This window comes from Euprymna scolopes, chromosome 19 (genome assembly GCF_053919585.1).
Source record: "Euprymna scolopes isolate OS-2025 chromosome 19, ASM5391958v1, whole genome shotgun sequence".
Lineage (NCBI taxonomy): Eukaryota > Metazoa > Mollusca > Cephalopoda > Sepiida > Sepiolidae > Euprymna > Euprymna scolopes.
The window spans coordinates 38,614,326-38,631,817 of record NC_136500.1 but is presented as its reverse complement, the minus strand read 5'-3'; the positions used below and the strand labels follow the sequence as shown (position 1 = coordinate 38,631,817).

The 17,492-nt window shown below is 34.6% G+C and overlaps 1 protein-coding gene across 6 annotated transcripts in view; it reads right to left on the bottom strand.

Moving 5' to 3' along the window:
• LOC145303536 (homeobox protein Mohawk-like) overlaps positions 1-17,492 on the bottom strand; it is a 407,111-nt gene that overhangs the window by 92,560 nt on the left and 297,059 nt on the right. Inside the window, exon 1 of one of the 6 annotated variants that reach the window (XM_080145004.1) lies at positions 14,531-14,731. The exons of the other annotated variants lie outside the window; for them this stretch is intronic. Within the exon in view, the coding sequence (XP_080001130.1) occupies positions 14,531-14,562 (32 nt within the window). The 5' untranslated portion in view covers positions 14,563-14,731. Of the gene's footprint in view, positions 1-14,530; positions 14,732-17,492 lie in introns of those variants that run through there. 6 annotated transcript variants of the gene reach the window in all.

The following is a 17,492-nucleotide window of genomic DNA, read 5'->3' as shown; positions in this document are numbered from 1 at the left end:
ATAAACTCAATTTTTAAGGGGGGTATGAATAATATCGGGCACAACTGTATATATATATATATATATAAAATGGGGCAAGTTATATGTACAATTAAATAAAATAAATAAGTCGATTAAAAAACGATCGTTAAAATATACCCAAAGCGCTTTTCGTTCAGACAAACATTTTCAACGGTCATAAGTCTGAAAATTATTATTTTTTAGAATATTTGGTAGTGATATGGAATACGAGCGGAGAGGAGGTTAAGAAAAAAAACAAAAAAAACCTGACTACCCAAATAATTCTAACTGAAGCCGGAGGTTTCTCTGCTTGCACAAAGTAGGGGGGTTAGCAATGATGGCAAGTGTTTCGAGGACAGACAGGTGGAACTTTTTCCACAAAAACCGCCTTTCCCTCATTTCGTAAGGATGTCTTGCCTATCTCCCAAACTAGTAATATTATTTATAAATTTCAATGTCGGTGTGGTGCCGTCTATATAGGCAAGACGACCCAGCGTCTTCAGGTTAGAATCGCCCAACATGTTCCCCGTTTCATCCGGGATCATCAACCTACTACCAGAAAATCTCAACTGATAGAATCGTCCATCGGCCAACACTTGGTCGATAAAAAGGAGTGCGGTCTTGTTTTCTCTCCGGAGTGTTTTTCTGTTTTGTACCGAGGACGCACAAAGTTCCACCTGTCTGTCCTCGAAGCACTTGCCATCATTGCTAACCCCCCTACTTTGTGCAAGCAGAGAAACCTCCGGCTTCAGTTAGAATTATTTGGGTAGTCAGGGTTTTTTTTTTTTTATTAACCTCCTCTCCGCTCGTATTCCATATCACTACCAAATATTCTAAAAAATAATAATTTTCAGACTTATGACCGTTGAAAATGTTTGTCTGAACGAAAAGCGCTTTGGGTATATTTTAACGATCGTTTTTTAATCGACTTATTTATTTTATTTAATTGTACATATAACTTGCCCCATTATATATATATATATATATATATATAAATATATATATATATATATATATATATATATATATATATATATATATATATTTTTTTTTTTTTCTTTTCCTCACCCCGGTTTCCATTTTTTAGTTGATTGAATTTACGATATGGTTCACTTTTTTATAAATATATATATATATATATATATATATATATATATATATATATATATATATATATATATATATATATATAAACTCCGTACATTTTTTCCGAGAATCGCATTTGTCTCTGATAGGCTTTTTGATGAACTTCCATTATTCAATAACAGACATGTAACACGTACTACATAGCAGCAGCCAAATAGCGCAACGGCCAGAAGCTCCGACTGTCATTTGGATGGTGACCATCCGTTCAGTTACCCCATTCCCTCTACTTCACTATTTTTTTTTTACTTTTACAAGTAAGCTAAATAGCTTACTAGCTCCACGCAAAATCAGATCCAATATTTTACTAATTCTTACTCTCTGATGAGAAGGAAAGTATTTATTTCGAAACTCCACTGATTAAGGACAATCCACTTAATTTGTGTCTCCTTTTTGAAAATTATATGTGTTTTTAACACTCTTAAAATGTTTTTAATATGTTCTTTTCATTCTTTGTTCTTATATATATATATATATATATTTATATATATATATCTATATATATATATATATATATATATATATATATAAAGAGAGGGATCGATCGACTTCTACATTTGGAATGATAACAAACAATCTATCTATCTATCTATCTATCTATCAATCTCTCTCTCTCTCTCTCTCTCTCTCTCTCTCTCTCTCTATATATATATATATATATATATATATATATGCATGTATGTATATGTTATTTGTTTTTGTTTTTGCGATACGTTTTGAATGAATTCAATTATTTACGAAAGTGCATTTTTATCTAAATTCAGCTACTCTGATGAGTCGTAGATGATGAAACACGTGTAGTGGATAAATATATTTTTAAAATATTATATATATATATATATGTATATATATATATATATATATATATATATATATATATATATATATATATAGAGAGAGAGAGAGAGAGAGAGAGAGACCGACTTCTACATTTGGAATGATAACAAACAATATATCTATCTATCTATCTATATCTATATCTATATATATATATATATATATATATATATATATATATATATATATATATATATATGTATGTATGTATGTATGTATGTATATGTTACTTGTTTTTTTTTTTTTGCGATACGTTTTGAATGAATTCAATTATTTACGAAAGTGCATTTTTACCTAAATTCAGCTACTCTGATGAGTCGTAGACGATGAAACACGTGTAGTGGATAAATATATTTTAAAAATATTATATATATATATATATATATATATATATATATATATATATATATATATATATATAGCCATCTATGGAGAATGTCGGTAGGTTCTCAAAGAAGATCTCCACCATCCCTCGAGCGCAGAGGAGTGATAGGTGATCTGGATGGTTCGTTAACTGTACGTAGTAGACTATATAAAACACTGGTGTTGTTCGAGTCCGAGGCGAGCTGTATTTCCTCAGCTTTCTGCCTTCACCATTTACCCTGCATGTTTCGCAAACTCCTCTGCACCTCGTGCTGGATTGCCTTAAACTTGTTCCTCAATCGATCTTGCTCACCATCCGCCAAACCACCCCGAGATAAGCATGAAATGCCTTGGCCTTTGAATCAAGCAGAGCCTAAATTTCAGTATCATTCTCATTGAACCAATCCTGATGTTTACGCTCACAATAATCTAATACTCTCTCACATACCTCATAGACAGACTCCTTAAAAGCAGGCTAAGTGTTTTCACAGTCAATCTCTTCCATCTCCTTAACTAGTTTCTCCCTCACAATATTGCCCCTTAGACGGGTAACATTAAGTCGCTTTGGGATAGCCACACTAGGTCCCCTCATCTTGGACTGCACAACACACTACATCTTTGCACAGACCAACCGATGGTCGGTCCAGCACTCTGCACCACGCATTACACGAACACTGCAGATATCCCTCATCTCACGTTTTCTGACTAACACATAGTCTATCAAGCGCCATTGTTTGGAACCAGGATGCATCAGGTCGTCTTCTATTTGTCCTTCTGCTGAAACACGATGTTACCGATTTTAAAACCCATCTCTGAACAAAACTGCAACAACATCAGACCATTGCTATTACACTTGCCCACTCCGTGTTTACCCAACACATCCCAAGTTTCAAAATCTCTTCCCACCCTAGCATTACAATCTCCAAGAATGAAGATCTTATCAGCAGAGGAAATGCGTCTAACTACACTGCACAAAGCAAGGTAGAAACAGCCTTTTCATCTTCTGTTGCATCCATAGTGGGAGCATAGACACTCAAAAAAGTTGTATAACAACCGTTTACCAAAGGTAACCTCATAGTCATGATCCGGTCACACAACAGGGAAGTTCTTCCAGGCTAGAAAGAATTGATGCCTTTATAGCAAAAACCACACCTGATTCCTTCTTACATCCATCCACTCTACCACTCCAGAAAATGGTGCAGGCCCCAGCAAACTCAGAAAACTGTCCCTCATCAGCAAGCCTGGTCTCAGACAGAGCATCTATGTCCATGTCATAACGTTGAAGTTCCTTAGATACAAGAGCAGATCTATGCTCTGGGAGCATTTCGATGACTTTCTGAACAGACCTTTTTACGTTGATCAGGGGTTTGTTAGGTCGATTCCTAGCAATCCGGCCGAGGATATCTTGGCAGAGCTTCCTTCTCTCCAGGAGGTTGAAGCAGCTGTCCATAATCTGAGCAATGGAAAGTCTCCTGACCTGAATCGTTTACATACGGAGATCTTTAAATGTTCTGGACCCAAGATGCTGCAACACTTGGCGGACTTATTGCAGACTGCTTGGCGGGATGAGTGTATTCCACAGTATTGGCGGGATGCACTGATGGTAGTGCTATACAAGGGGATGGGTACCAGATATGAATGTGGAAATTATTGGAGCATCTCTTTGCTGTCAGTAGTCGGTAAGGTGCTCTGTAGGATCATGCTAGACAGAATGCTGGAGCACATTGTTGACGATGTTTTGCCTGAGTCGTAGTATGGTTTCAAAAGATGTCGAGGGACAGCGGATATGATTTTTGCAGCCAGGCAACTACAGAAGAAATGTATAGAACAGCAAAAAAAACTGTATCAGGTGTTCATCGATTTAACCAAGTCCTTTGATACAGTCAATAGGAATGCTTTGTGGGAGATTCTGAAAAAAGCTTGGCTGTACCGTCAAGTTTGTAACCATCTTAAAACTTTCCACGATGATATGAAGGCTGTGATCAACGTTGGGGAAAAGCTGGCTGATCCTATCTAAGTAGAAAATGGAGTTAAGCAGGGAGACATTTCAGCACCCACACTCTTTGCGTTATATTTAACCATGGTCTTTCGGATGGCATTTGAGGGTTGCTCTGATGGTGTCTATATTTGTTATCGAACTACTGGGGTATTGCTCAACATTAGGCGCTTCAATGCAAGTACAAAAGTACTCACCAACACGATTCGTGACTTACTCTATATGGATGACTGTGATCTGGTGGCTCTTACGGTGACTGATATGCAGCATCTTGTGGACGCATTTGCGGTTGCCTACAGCGGATTGGGCCTGACGATCAATCTAAAAAAACTTTCTTAATGTATCAGCCTGCTCTGCGCATGCCATAATATGAGCCATCAGTTTATATCTGTGGGTCAAGGATGGTGAAGTATCGTTGCAGATCAGCAGGGCAAGTGATGCCTTCAGAAAGTTGGACGGGCATTTGTACAGACGTCATGGGATCTTGCTGCCAACGAAGATTAAGGTTTATGCCGCATGCGTTCTTTCTACTCTTCTCTATGGTTGTGAAACTTGGACAACATAAAGGAAGCATTTGAGACGTCTCGAGCGGTTTCACTAGATGTGCCTACAGCGAATCTTAGGTGTCAGTGATGTGGAGGTCTTGAACGGACCCAATGTTTTAGCATTGACGCTCACATTATCAAACATAAACTGAGATGGAGTGGACATATGGTGAGGATGTTAGACAGTCGACCTTCCAAACAACTTCTTTGTGGCGAGCTAAAGCCTAAATTGAGATTCAAAGATTGGTTAAGGTCCAGCTTAAAAAAATATGAAATGGATGAAAGAACCTGGGAGAGTCTTACTTTGGATCGCGGAGAATGGAGAAGGATCTTGCGGGGAAGTGTGGGCATGTTTGAGGCGGATCGAACCCAGTATGAGCGGCTGAAGCGTGATATCCGGAAAGGGAGGGTGAAAGGAGCCGTGGATGGGACGGGGCGCCAAATTGGTCTGGAGTGTGAGGTGTGGGGAAGATTATGTTTAAGAAGAGCTGGGCTGATGAGCAACCAGACTACTCATCGGTGCAGTGGGCCACAAAACAGTCTTGAGTTGTCACAGCTAACCTGTGTCAACTGCGGGCGGACATACAAAACCGCAGGTGGTTTGAAACGGCATTTGATCATATATAAAAGACAACATTAAGAACGTGCTGCTAGTGGTGCACATGTCTGTACAATGTGTGCCAAGGAATGGCAGAATTTGGCAGGGCTTAAAACCACCTTCGTGCGGCCCATCACTGAATGTTTTTTGTATTTCTGTATACCTTTTTTGTGCTATATCAAGTAATGGCAATGTTCGAAAACGAATTTGCTGCCATCATATATATATATATATATATATATATATATATATATATATATATATATATATATATATATATATATATATATATATATATATAGGTGAATATATATCATAAAAATATACTAATGGTTAATTAGCTACTCTAAAACGTTTAAGCTTACTTCTGAGGCTAATTAGGAATTATGTTTAAGTTAAAGTATATTTATATACATACATATATATGTATACATGTATATATTAATTTATATGTGCATATATATATATATGCATATATATATATATATATATATATATATATTTTCAGAATGTGAGAGATTGTATATAATAAATTCCACAGCCAAACAACGTCGCAGCCCACAAGAGCCTCTTGTGGGCTGCGACGTTGTTTGGCTGTGGAATTTAGTATATACAATCTCTCACATTCTGAAAATCCTGTCATAAGTTGCTCGCTTGGTTAGCATTGCTGGATGGCATCGTCCTTTCGAGTTAAAACTCCTACTTGTGAGACATTGACTTGGGGTTATTAGCTGGTTGGATGACCGCGTCCCTTGTCGAGACGAAGTAGGTTCATTTCACAGTCGGATTTCGGCGCGGTTTGCTTGATCTGTGTTGGTTAATAGAAATTCTTGTGTGCAGGGCGTTTGCTCAGTTGGTAGAGTGCTTGCCTTGCATGCAAGAGTCTCGGGTTTCGACTCCTGAGCTCGGATGTGTCTAACTGATGAGCCCAAATGAGGGCGAAACACGACCCTTGGACTTCCGGTTCTTTGACTGTCATGGCTCTTGTGGGCTGCGACGTTGTTTGGCTGTGGAATTTATTATATATATATATTTATATAGATATTATTTTAGATTTCGACCAAGCCTAAAATGGTATTAACTAAACTTTTCACATACGTCATAAAAGGCGTATTAAGTAACTAATACATGGATTTGTTAACATGAGACTTGAAGACGATCATGTTGTAGTTAGTTGGGAAGCAATCTTTTGACACTAAATTACAATGTTTTTATCTTTTTACTTTTTATCTTTACATTACTTGATTTTTTTATTAACTTTGAATTAATTTAAATGAAATAGATATTTGAGTTTCTATTTTACTTGCATACGTGGGTAAAGATTGCTTGTTTTCTTTACCGTAGAATTAGACATTGCAGGATGACGTCATAATGAACATGACATTGCCTTTGATGATAGCTAAGGCGATTCGTTCGATCATCCGAACCATATCTTAGAGCTTGTTTCTACAAATTGCTGTTATCCGTCTAATGCCCTGCATGAATCGTGAAGTATCAGAACTGACGACACCCGACATTTCAACTATATAAATGAATAGTTATTTAGAGAATCAGTTGTCAGTATTTTAAGATAAATTTCTTCTTCGAAAGTAGATGCGTTTTTTTCATTATTTTTTTTTTTTAATTTTACTTTCATTCACCTCGGATAATCAGGTTACCATTGAAACGAAAGGAGCTACTGCAAATTTGGGAGCATATTCATAGAGGCTTCCTAAGGGGGGAGCTGTGCAGCAAAATCTTTTTTCACATTACGTGTAAATTTCTGTATTTTGCTATACTTATGGAATCAAGGAGCAGAGAGAAAATTCCAAAGACTAGCAGTTCGAAGAAATAAATTCTTAGAGTAGAAAACTTTTCAGCATCTGGGAACCTCTACAATGAAGGGGTGAGATTTTACTGATTATCGGATTTGTTGCGTATATTTGCGTTGAAGAAGCACCAGAGCAACATGTTCGTTGGAGAACATTCTATTCAAGTATTTTAAAATAAGTACGGAGGTGCAACATTATGGCGATGGGACAGGGGTTGGAGTTTGATAGACAGTGCGTGACTTATTATATTAAAAGCTCTTTTTAAAACCCTATCCAAAAGACAGACTAGTGGTTCGTGCACCAGTTAAGCTACTCTCATAAATGATGACTTTTTAAAAGTATGTTTAATGAAGCAAGGAGTTTTCTGGTGTATTTTCGAGTTATTTATGAAAGGAGACGCAACTTTAATAATTGATTTCTAGTTCAATCCTCTACCTGCACAAAAATCAAATACGCCCGAAGATGGATTCCTGCCGCCACGTCCAAGGAGAAGCCACGCAGAACATTATTCAGTGCCTAGACAGAGTTCAATCTTGACAGAGTTCAATCTATTGCTATTTCCATCGAAGGTGTTCAACTTAGCCTCAATCGTTAGTCCTGCCATTCTAAGGTATGTACACAGAGAACTCGTTTTGTTAGTGTTCTTCCTTCGTTTACTTAGCTTCAAGCTGAATCTCCACAAACAGCGCTGCTTCCCAATAGCTTAACATCTATGGAATACATTACAACGCGACTTCTTTCCTGCAGATTACAACATGGTCGTTTTCAAATCTAATGTAAACAGATTCCTGTTATAAACCATTTTTCATAAGTGTTCGGACATGGTTTATCCTAGAAATCATTCGCAGTTCTTTCAAGGTGTTCTGCATCTCTTAACTGCAAAACAATCATTTCATTACATTGACCCTTGTAATCGACTGGTGATACATTACCTAAAAATGTCATGGTTTAATTTGTTCATTGACAGTAATTTATTTCGTAAACTCGTTTTTTGTGCAAACAATTTATTTCGTAAACTGATGGTTTTTGTACAAAAAATTTATTTCGTAAACTCATGTTTTTTTGTGCAATCAATTTATTTCGTAAACTGTTTTTTTTTTGTACAAAGAATTTAATTCGTCAAATTTAATTGTCCGTAAAAGGGACATGTTTCGCCAACCAATCGCTCGGATTTCAATTTCCCGACACTCGAGTTGGAATCAAATATGTAATATCTACTCTGTCCACAGTCAAAAGGAAGATAAATGCTTCTTGACTTGATCAGTTTTTAAAAATGTTTGTCCCACTTATAATGCCCTTTTTTGAGAAGTACTGGATATCGCTCACATAAAAACGAATTTACGTCTAACTTTGCGAGGCAAGTGAATGAGGACTGTATATTGGTATGTTATCTATACATTATGGCATTTTCTGACTCCAGAGTTTTTGTGATGTGTGAAATTAACACAGAGACGACAAACTATCTTGCGTCGCTCACTGAACCGGTTTTTACACTCGTGGTTTAAATCAATTCATTCGGGAGGGGTGAAGATGAATGTATTTACGACTTTCTCTGCCGTAGGGATGACAAATAATTCTTGAGAATGCCTATTTATGTATCATCTGCTATAAATTTCCATTATGAGACCCAAGAGAAATTTGGAAGGGGTGAATGATTTGTTACTTTTATGACACATTTTAATAACTGCCCCCCCCCTTCACATGTCAAAGTAAGCGATGCCACATACTAAAATTGGTGTCATGTGGTTCCGGCAATGGGAGGCATCTAAATGAGATGGTTGCACAAATGAAGAAAAAGTTCGAACCAATGACTGATCTTTGAATTTTCATGCATATTTGGAAAGTGCCGAGCAAGATTAAATATGTAAGCCTTTTTATTTTTTACAACTCCATCTAAAACCAAAAACTTGTCATCGTTTTTTTTTTATGTCATACTGTTTTGTTTCATTACAGGTAGTAATAAATAAGAATAATACTTAAAATTTTTACCCGGTCACGGCTGACGGAACGAGAACAGTCTATCCCAATTGATAAAAGGAGAGTTCAGCTTAAAATTTCGGATGTTTGAGTTCTATAAAAAGATTCCCAAATCTGAAGAACGGCCGAAACGTTGTGATTAATATAGTTATTCGAAAAATCTAAATAATTTACAGAAAATGAGGTGCAAGAGATTACTGTGAATTAGGGATCATGTCCACAGAAGAGAGAGTTGAGCAATGAGATGTTTGTTCGCACTACACTAACATTTCTGATCGTTTGTACAGTAGAGGAAGCAGGATATAAGATTGGAATTCTAAAGCCTAGTAGTCCTGATGAAGAAACTATGTAGACTAGAATGTTCTACAGCATCTGGAGACGTCCAGAGTGAAGGGTTGGATTTTGCTATCTGTTGGATTACACATAAGTGTATACGTCGAGGAAATTCTGTTCCGTCTCCTTGTTTCCCCAACCGCACAAACATGCAACAATTTAAATGTACTGCAAGCAAATATCTTGCTATCCAGCTCTGATCCAAGGCTGGCTCCCCGTCTAAAAAGCTAAAAGAATCTTGCTACTTTCGCAGTAGCCCGATTTAGTGGTAATATGTCTTTTTTTGTAGCGAATAAAAGTAAGAAGAAAGAACAGTGTTAAAAAAATTCATGAACGATATTGTATTCAAATATTAAGTCGGCGCAAATTTTGTTTTTACTGATTTAAATTTTTATCTTGAAAATAAAAAAACTGTTTTTTTTTTAAATCTTTATTCATAAAAGTAACGACCTTTGCTTCCTATAATTTGGTTGGTTGGTTGTTTTTGTTTTACGACATATCAACCCTTTTCAAGTTATTTAATGCCGAATCCAGTGGTTTTGAAGAACAATTTTTAATAGAGTATATTTATTTGTTATTTTTTAAAAGTCAGTTTCTATTTAACCCATAGTTGGGACCCTAACAGGTACTACCACTCCAGGTCAGAGTGGACCTGGGAGCAATGGCAATTAAGAGTGGCTCCACACTCCCCAAAACCTACAAGCTGGGGCCTCATCATCGAATATAGTTTAAGGTCATATTCTATAATCTGATTCCATCTTTCAATGAGTATCTACGTCGAGAAAGTACTAGTTCTACAAGTTCGTGTGAACATATTTTCATTAAAATACTAGTAGTGTAAACACTGGGATACAACATTACATTACGGAGAGAGGCCAGGGGTTTTGTTGGCAGTGCGAGTTCTTTGTGTAACGTAGTCAGGGCCCACGATTTACTTACGATTCACATCTCGAGTCACAATTTTAAGCCGTGACGTAGGCATGATGTCAGGAAATGGAACGCATGACTAGGCATAAAGATCGGAAGGAATAAGAAAAGCTAAGAGAAGAAAAAATAAAAGACGCATGGCGATTTGGAAATTACGTTTGACTACGCGAGTATCATCTTCTTAACCCTTCGACAGCAAACTGATTGGCTTGACAGTTGTGACTGGTGCAGTATATTGAGAGCCAGCTGTGTATGGTGCCGTGTATTGAGAGCCATCTGTGTCTGGTGTCGTGCATTGAGAGCCAGCTGTGTCTGTTGCTGCGTATTGAGAGCCGTCTGTATTTGAAGCCATGCATGAAGAGCCAGCTGTGTATGGTGCCATATATTGAGAGCCGACCGGCGCGGCGGTCAGTTAAAAAGAACAACAACGTTTAATTTGGTCTCAGTTTCCTTTCGTAATATTTTTCTAGCTACATAGTAGAGGAATTTTGTACCAATCTAGATAGATATAGATAGATAGAGGAAATAAAATTGACTCCCAAACTACCTTCGGGCATATAAGTGCTCAACCGAGCTCCAAGAATACGAAATAATTTTTAATTGAATTCTTATAAACTTAAATTAAAGTATATTGGTTTATTTGATATACAATTATGCCTGAGACGTATCTTAAACATCAAGTGGCGAACACAAGTACTCGAGACTGAGATTATTGTGAGAGCACGTTGCCCTAGTATTGAGATCCATTGTAATCAGATCTCACATGGGTTGGGTGGTCCACGTGGTTTGAATGAAAGATTGTAAGCTTCCGAAACAATTTTTGTTATGGGGTGCTGGAAAATGGCAAGCGCCCTCAACATAAGCCTAGGAAAAGTTCAGGAACTGTAAAAAGAACAATTTGAAATTCACATCAACATCGACACGTGGAAAGAACTTACTCCGCCAAGGCCGAAGTGGCGAAAGCTTATACGTGAAAGTTGTGATGCTCTAGAGAAAAGAAAACAGACCCACAGCAATCTGAAGCGAAAGATTCGCAAAGGTTTAATTGATGGTCTTAACCATGACACACAGAGCTGGAAATGCGACACTTGTGAACGAGTGCTTCTGTTAAAAGCTGGCTACTTCAACAACCTTAAGTCACATAAAACTCCTGTTCAGGTTAACTTTGTACCTATTAGTCCGAACCAAGAAGAGAAGAATGGAAAAACCTTGATCTAAAAACATATGATCTAATGTCTGCTCTGACCATTTCCATTGCACCGACTGAGATTAGCAGTTGTGTGGCTGGTCATACACAAAACTTTCACCACTATAAACAAATAATTTGGGCGTATTTAGTAAAACTTAGCTGTCTAATCCTCATAGGTCAGGTTCTGACAGAAGAGTTCATTTATAAGAACTTTGGACTAAAATTGGTTTATTTTAGACATTTTTTATATATTAAAAATTTCCAAGATTATATATATATATATATAATCTTGGAAATTTTTAATATATAAAAAATGTCTAAAATAAAGATTATATATATAAAATATATAAATGTCTAAAATAAAGATTATATATATATATATAATCTTGGAAATTTTTAATATATAAAAAATGTCTTAAATAAACCAATTTTAGTCCAAAGTTCTTGCCTGGAAATCTCCTTTGTAATTCAATTAATCTCTTGTATTAGTTCTTGCCTAAGATTTTCGCTTGTTTTTGTATTTTAGTAGGGATCATTTGTTGTTTACCATCGAAAAAACCTGTTTCGGAGATTTAAAAACAAAACAATATTTGATCTCATGCCCCCTATATATATATATATATATATATATATATATATATATATATATATATATATATATATATATGTATATATGTATATATATATATATGTATATATGTGTGTATATATATATATATATATATAAATAAATAAAGAGAGAGAGAGAGAGAATTAATAAAATACATATCTATAAAACGGTAGTAACAAAAAATTTCAAAAAATATATACGTTACCATAGAATGACACGTGGCCAGGAGAAACATCTTCTTTGAAGACTTACCTGAAATAAAATAATATAGAATTACTTTATTTGAAAATAATTACAAAGTAATAATAAAAGAATAATTATAAAAAAATTATAAAAATAATCAAATTGTAAAACACGCACATACATACGTATGCTTTAAATATACAAATATGAGAATATATATTTATGTGATTAAATGGAGTCATATATATATATATATATATATATATATATATATATCATATATATATATAGTCATATATATATATATCATATATATATATATAGTCATATATCATATATATATATATCATATATATATATAGTCATATATATATATATATATATATATATATATATATATATATATATATATATATGACTTCATTTAATCACATAAATTTATATCCGAAAGCATAATTTTATGCGTACACTTTAGTATTTACTTCAACAGTGCTCAATACATAGGTAGAGCAAGGTAGTAAGTTATAAAAATATATATGTCAATTAAGCTACACAGAATATTCTGCGTTTCATCCACGCTAGGATTCGTCAGGAAGCCTGACGAATACTAGCGTGGATGAAACGCGGAATATTCTGTGTAGCTTAACTGACATATATATTTTTATAGCTTACTGCTATATATATATATATATATATATATATATATATATATATATATATATATATATATATACGTGTGTGTGTGTGTGTGTGCGTGTGAATGACAAAAAAAGAGCTTATAGCCCTTTAAAAAACGCCGAAGTAGCGGAAAAATATATAAGTGTTTCGAAGTTGTTAATATCGCTAAAAAACGCCAACAACAAATCTTACAATCTATACCTTTGATGCACATAATAATATTTTATGATATATATATATATATATATATATATATATATATATATATATATATATATATATATATATATATATATATATCAGGTTAATGTTTTCCAGAGCTGAAGCAACCAACGAGTTTTTACAAGGTTCATACGAAAGTGCTCAATACCGAAGTACAGCAAGATATACCTTTATTTATTTTACATAAGCAGCTATATGTCGCTCCACATTTATGAGCATGTTTCAGTTAGCCAGTTACAAGTAACTAGAGAGTTTCCATTTCCGCTCATGGCAATCGGTGTTATTTGTTTGGAATTCATTATTTACTATTAATGCAATATTTTTCCATTTTCGAAAAGTTCTGATATTTCGAAACGCGACAAATTACGTAATATTTCTATTTTGTGAAATAAAAAAAAACATATACGCATTGTTTGTCTGACTTTCAAATTTCCAAATATAATTTAACCACATTGATCGAACTCATATTTCTCAGAATATAATATATCATTAGTAAGAATTTAAAAAAAAAGAACACAAATTTATTACATATAAATAGGACTCTTAAAAAATTCCATTTTTTTACAATAAATGATGATTTATTTAAAAAACGCCTTGCTTGAGTTTTGTTTTCCGTAACACATACTATATATATATATATATATATATATATATATATATATATATATATATATATATATATATATATATATATATATACTCATATAATTTTAATTAATTCCCTATTAGTTTTTTTCGGTTTTCTTATTGGATGACCATCTTTAGTTTACTATTACGTGTAATTATATTCATGCATATATATATATATATATATATATATATATATATATATATATATATATATATATATATATATATATATATATATATATATACAATTATTTTCATGTCACTTATGGGAAAATCCTTTATTTGGATCTTCGATCACGTCAAGATTTTGCTGAGATGCACTCAGTTCTTTTTCTCTGAAATAGCACCTTTCAGGTGAACTAAAGGGGTGAGTGGACCCAGAGATTAGGACTGCTGTGAAATAGAATACCATGGTGTTAGAACAATTTTTGTTCTTCATCCCTTGGTACAGCAGCGAGTCCATCTACTCCATAAAAAAAGGAACGAACCTTATGTTGCTGCATGCACTTCTGTAGTGCATGTGTGACTGGTTGGGGTTGAAGTGTCGGCATCTGCTCTATCGGTTGTTTATAGTTTATAATAACACTTAACCTCGTGGGGGATAGCGTCGTTAAACGTGTGCCATGTTTACAATGACATGCTGTAATGGATTTCATCGAGTTACTACTCCAGCGCAAATACTGCATTCAGACCGACCACAGAATACCCCCTCACCCTTCCACAAAGACGTACTAATCTATCATTGCTGACATTTAAGCACCTGTTTTATTTATTTGTTTGTTTGTTGAGGTTATCGTAACAAAGAGATATTCTGATGAACGCAATATATTATTTTTGATGAACGCTAACTGTTGATGAGGAAACGGGTTTTCCGCCTCCCGTGGCAGAAGTTAAGAATGTGGTCCGATTTTCCCCCTTTCTATCCCTCTCTTTCTCTCGTTCTTATTCTTTTTTAAATGTCTCTCCCCTTTCTCCACCCCCTCTCTCTCTCTCTAATTCTCTCTCGGATAGGGAGCGGAAGTACGTCTTTATACTTATTCAAAAGCAGAAGAAAAAGAAGAAGAAAATAGAAAAGGAGGGAGAAGGAAAGGAAAAGAGGAGATTAGGATTATCCAAAAGCTTAAGAAGCAATAATAATAATAATGATAATAATGATAATAATAATAATAATAATAATAATAATAATAATAATAATAATAATAATCACACACACACACACACACACACACACACACACACACACACACACACACACACACATATATATATGAGTAAGTATGTGTGAGTGTGTCTGAGAGGTAGAGAGAGTAAGAGAGAGTAAGAGAGAGAGAGAGAGAGAGAGAGAGAGAGAGAGAGAGTGAGCGAGCACACTATACTCCACGAATTTTTTATGTAAGACTTAAAATTTGGTATATAATCTATTCAGACACGTGGACAACTTTTTAACCGATTTTTATCTGGAAAAAGGGGTTGCTAAAGGGTCAAAATTGAAAAAAATTGGCTAGTGGTGTCGATCGGACTTTTGCTTTCAACAGTTTGCCGAGTACGCATGCGCGATCGTGAAAAATGAAAGCTTTTTTGTTAAGTATAAGTTGGTTTGCAAACACACTTTAAAGATTATGTAAAACTGGTCTAGTGGTTATCGTGCTTGACTCACTATCTTTAGGGTTTGCTTTCGATCTCAGCTCGAGTATTCTTTTTACTTACAAGAAATGAATTGTTTAGAAAAAAACAATACTCACATGTACATGTTTCAGTTACGTTGCGTTTTTTTTTACTTTATGTTTTAAATGAATTTAACCTTGCGTTTAATACCTACGCTATTTCTATTTATAATAAATATGAATTCTGCATTTATCAAAATACAATATTTATGCGTATTTTACAAGCAGGCAACGGCGGGCAGCCTGCTAGTATATATATATATATATATATATATATATATATATATATATAAAGTGAGGATATGTGTGTGAGAGAGACAGAGAGTTACTCAACAGATTTTTGATTTACTAACTTGAAATTTGGTGTATAGGATATTCCGACATGTAGAAAATATTTCAATTGATTTTAACTCGGAAAACGGATTGCTAAGGTGTCAAAAATGAAATATTGCTTCGTAAGAGGGGGGGAGTCGTCGGATTTTTATCTATTTGCTGACTGTTTCGCGAATGCACATGCGTAAATGGTTCACATGACAGATTGACTGTTAGTATTGTGTGAAGCTGGCCTGATGACATCCGTACTTAACTCATTGTTTTTAAGTTTTGGTTTCGATTTCAGCTCAAGTATTTTTTTACTTACAAGAAGTGAACTGCATAGAAAAAAAAAACATGGCACTCGCATGCACATGTCTCAGTTTCTTTCCGTTATTTTTTTTACTTCGATTTTTAAAGGAATTTAACGTTACGTTTAATACCGGGCAGCGCCGGGTGCATATTTTAGTATATATATATATATATATATATATATATATATATATATATATATATATATATATATATATATATATATATAATAGCAAAAGTACCCGTCGTTGACTGGGTTCAAAAACAGCCTACAGAAAGTGGACTCTGATTTATGAAAGTATGATAGGTTATGAAAAGGAAGGGTTGTAATGAGATAGCTTCGAATTTGGGGGTATCAAAACCAAAGAAAAATATGATGAAAGTAAAAATAAAATAGATAAACCCCATAATTTATTATACCATACCTGTTCACACTGAAACACCTATCACAATATTCTGTGGATCTATATTAAAAAACCTTGTTAAACTTGTGACATATTTACATTCTATGGAGGTCAGGCGCGAACGGACACCCCATAATTTTATTATACCATATTTCTTCAAACTGAAACATAATTATCAAAGTATACTTACGCAGATAGATATGAAAAGTCTTTATTAAAGTTTGTGCCTATTTCGACTCTATTGAGGCCAGGCCCGAACGCAGACTCCACAATTTTATTACGCAAACCCTATTTAAGTTAAAACATACTTATCAAAGTATTATTATGTACATCTATATCAAAAACACTTGTAAACGTTTTTGTTTAATTTTTAAATTTTTTATTTCCATACTTTGTGGACCAGGCGCGTACAAAGACCCCACAATTTTAATGAATCCTCATTATGCCAGATCAAAGATACCCATTCCTGTGTCTCGATACACCTATCATTATATGTGATCAGTTTTCTATAATAGTCAACCATATAGGAGCCTATTCATGACCACACACACACACACACACACACACACACACACACACACACACACACACACACACACACACACACACACACACACACACACACACAGACCTTCAGCTTTATATTGTAGATATATATATGGAGGAGTATAAGAAGGTTATACAATGCAGGGAACCGGTTCTTGTATTGATGTGACGTATAGACAAAAATAGACAAACGAAAAGTTTTTTTGTTTTTG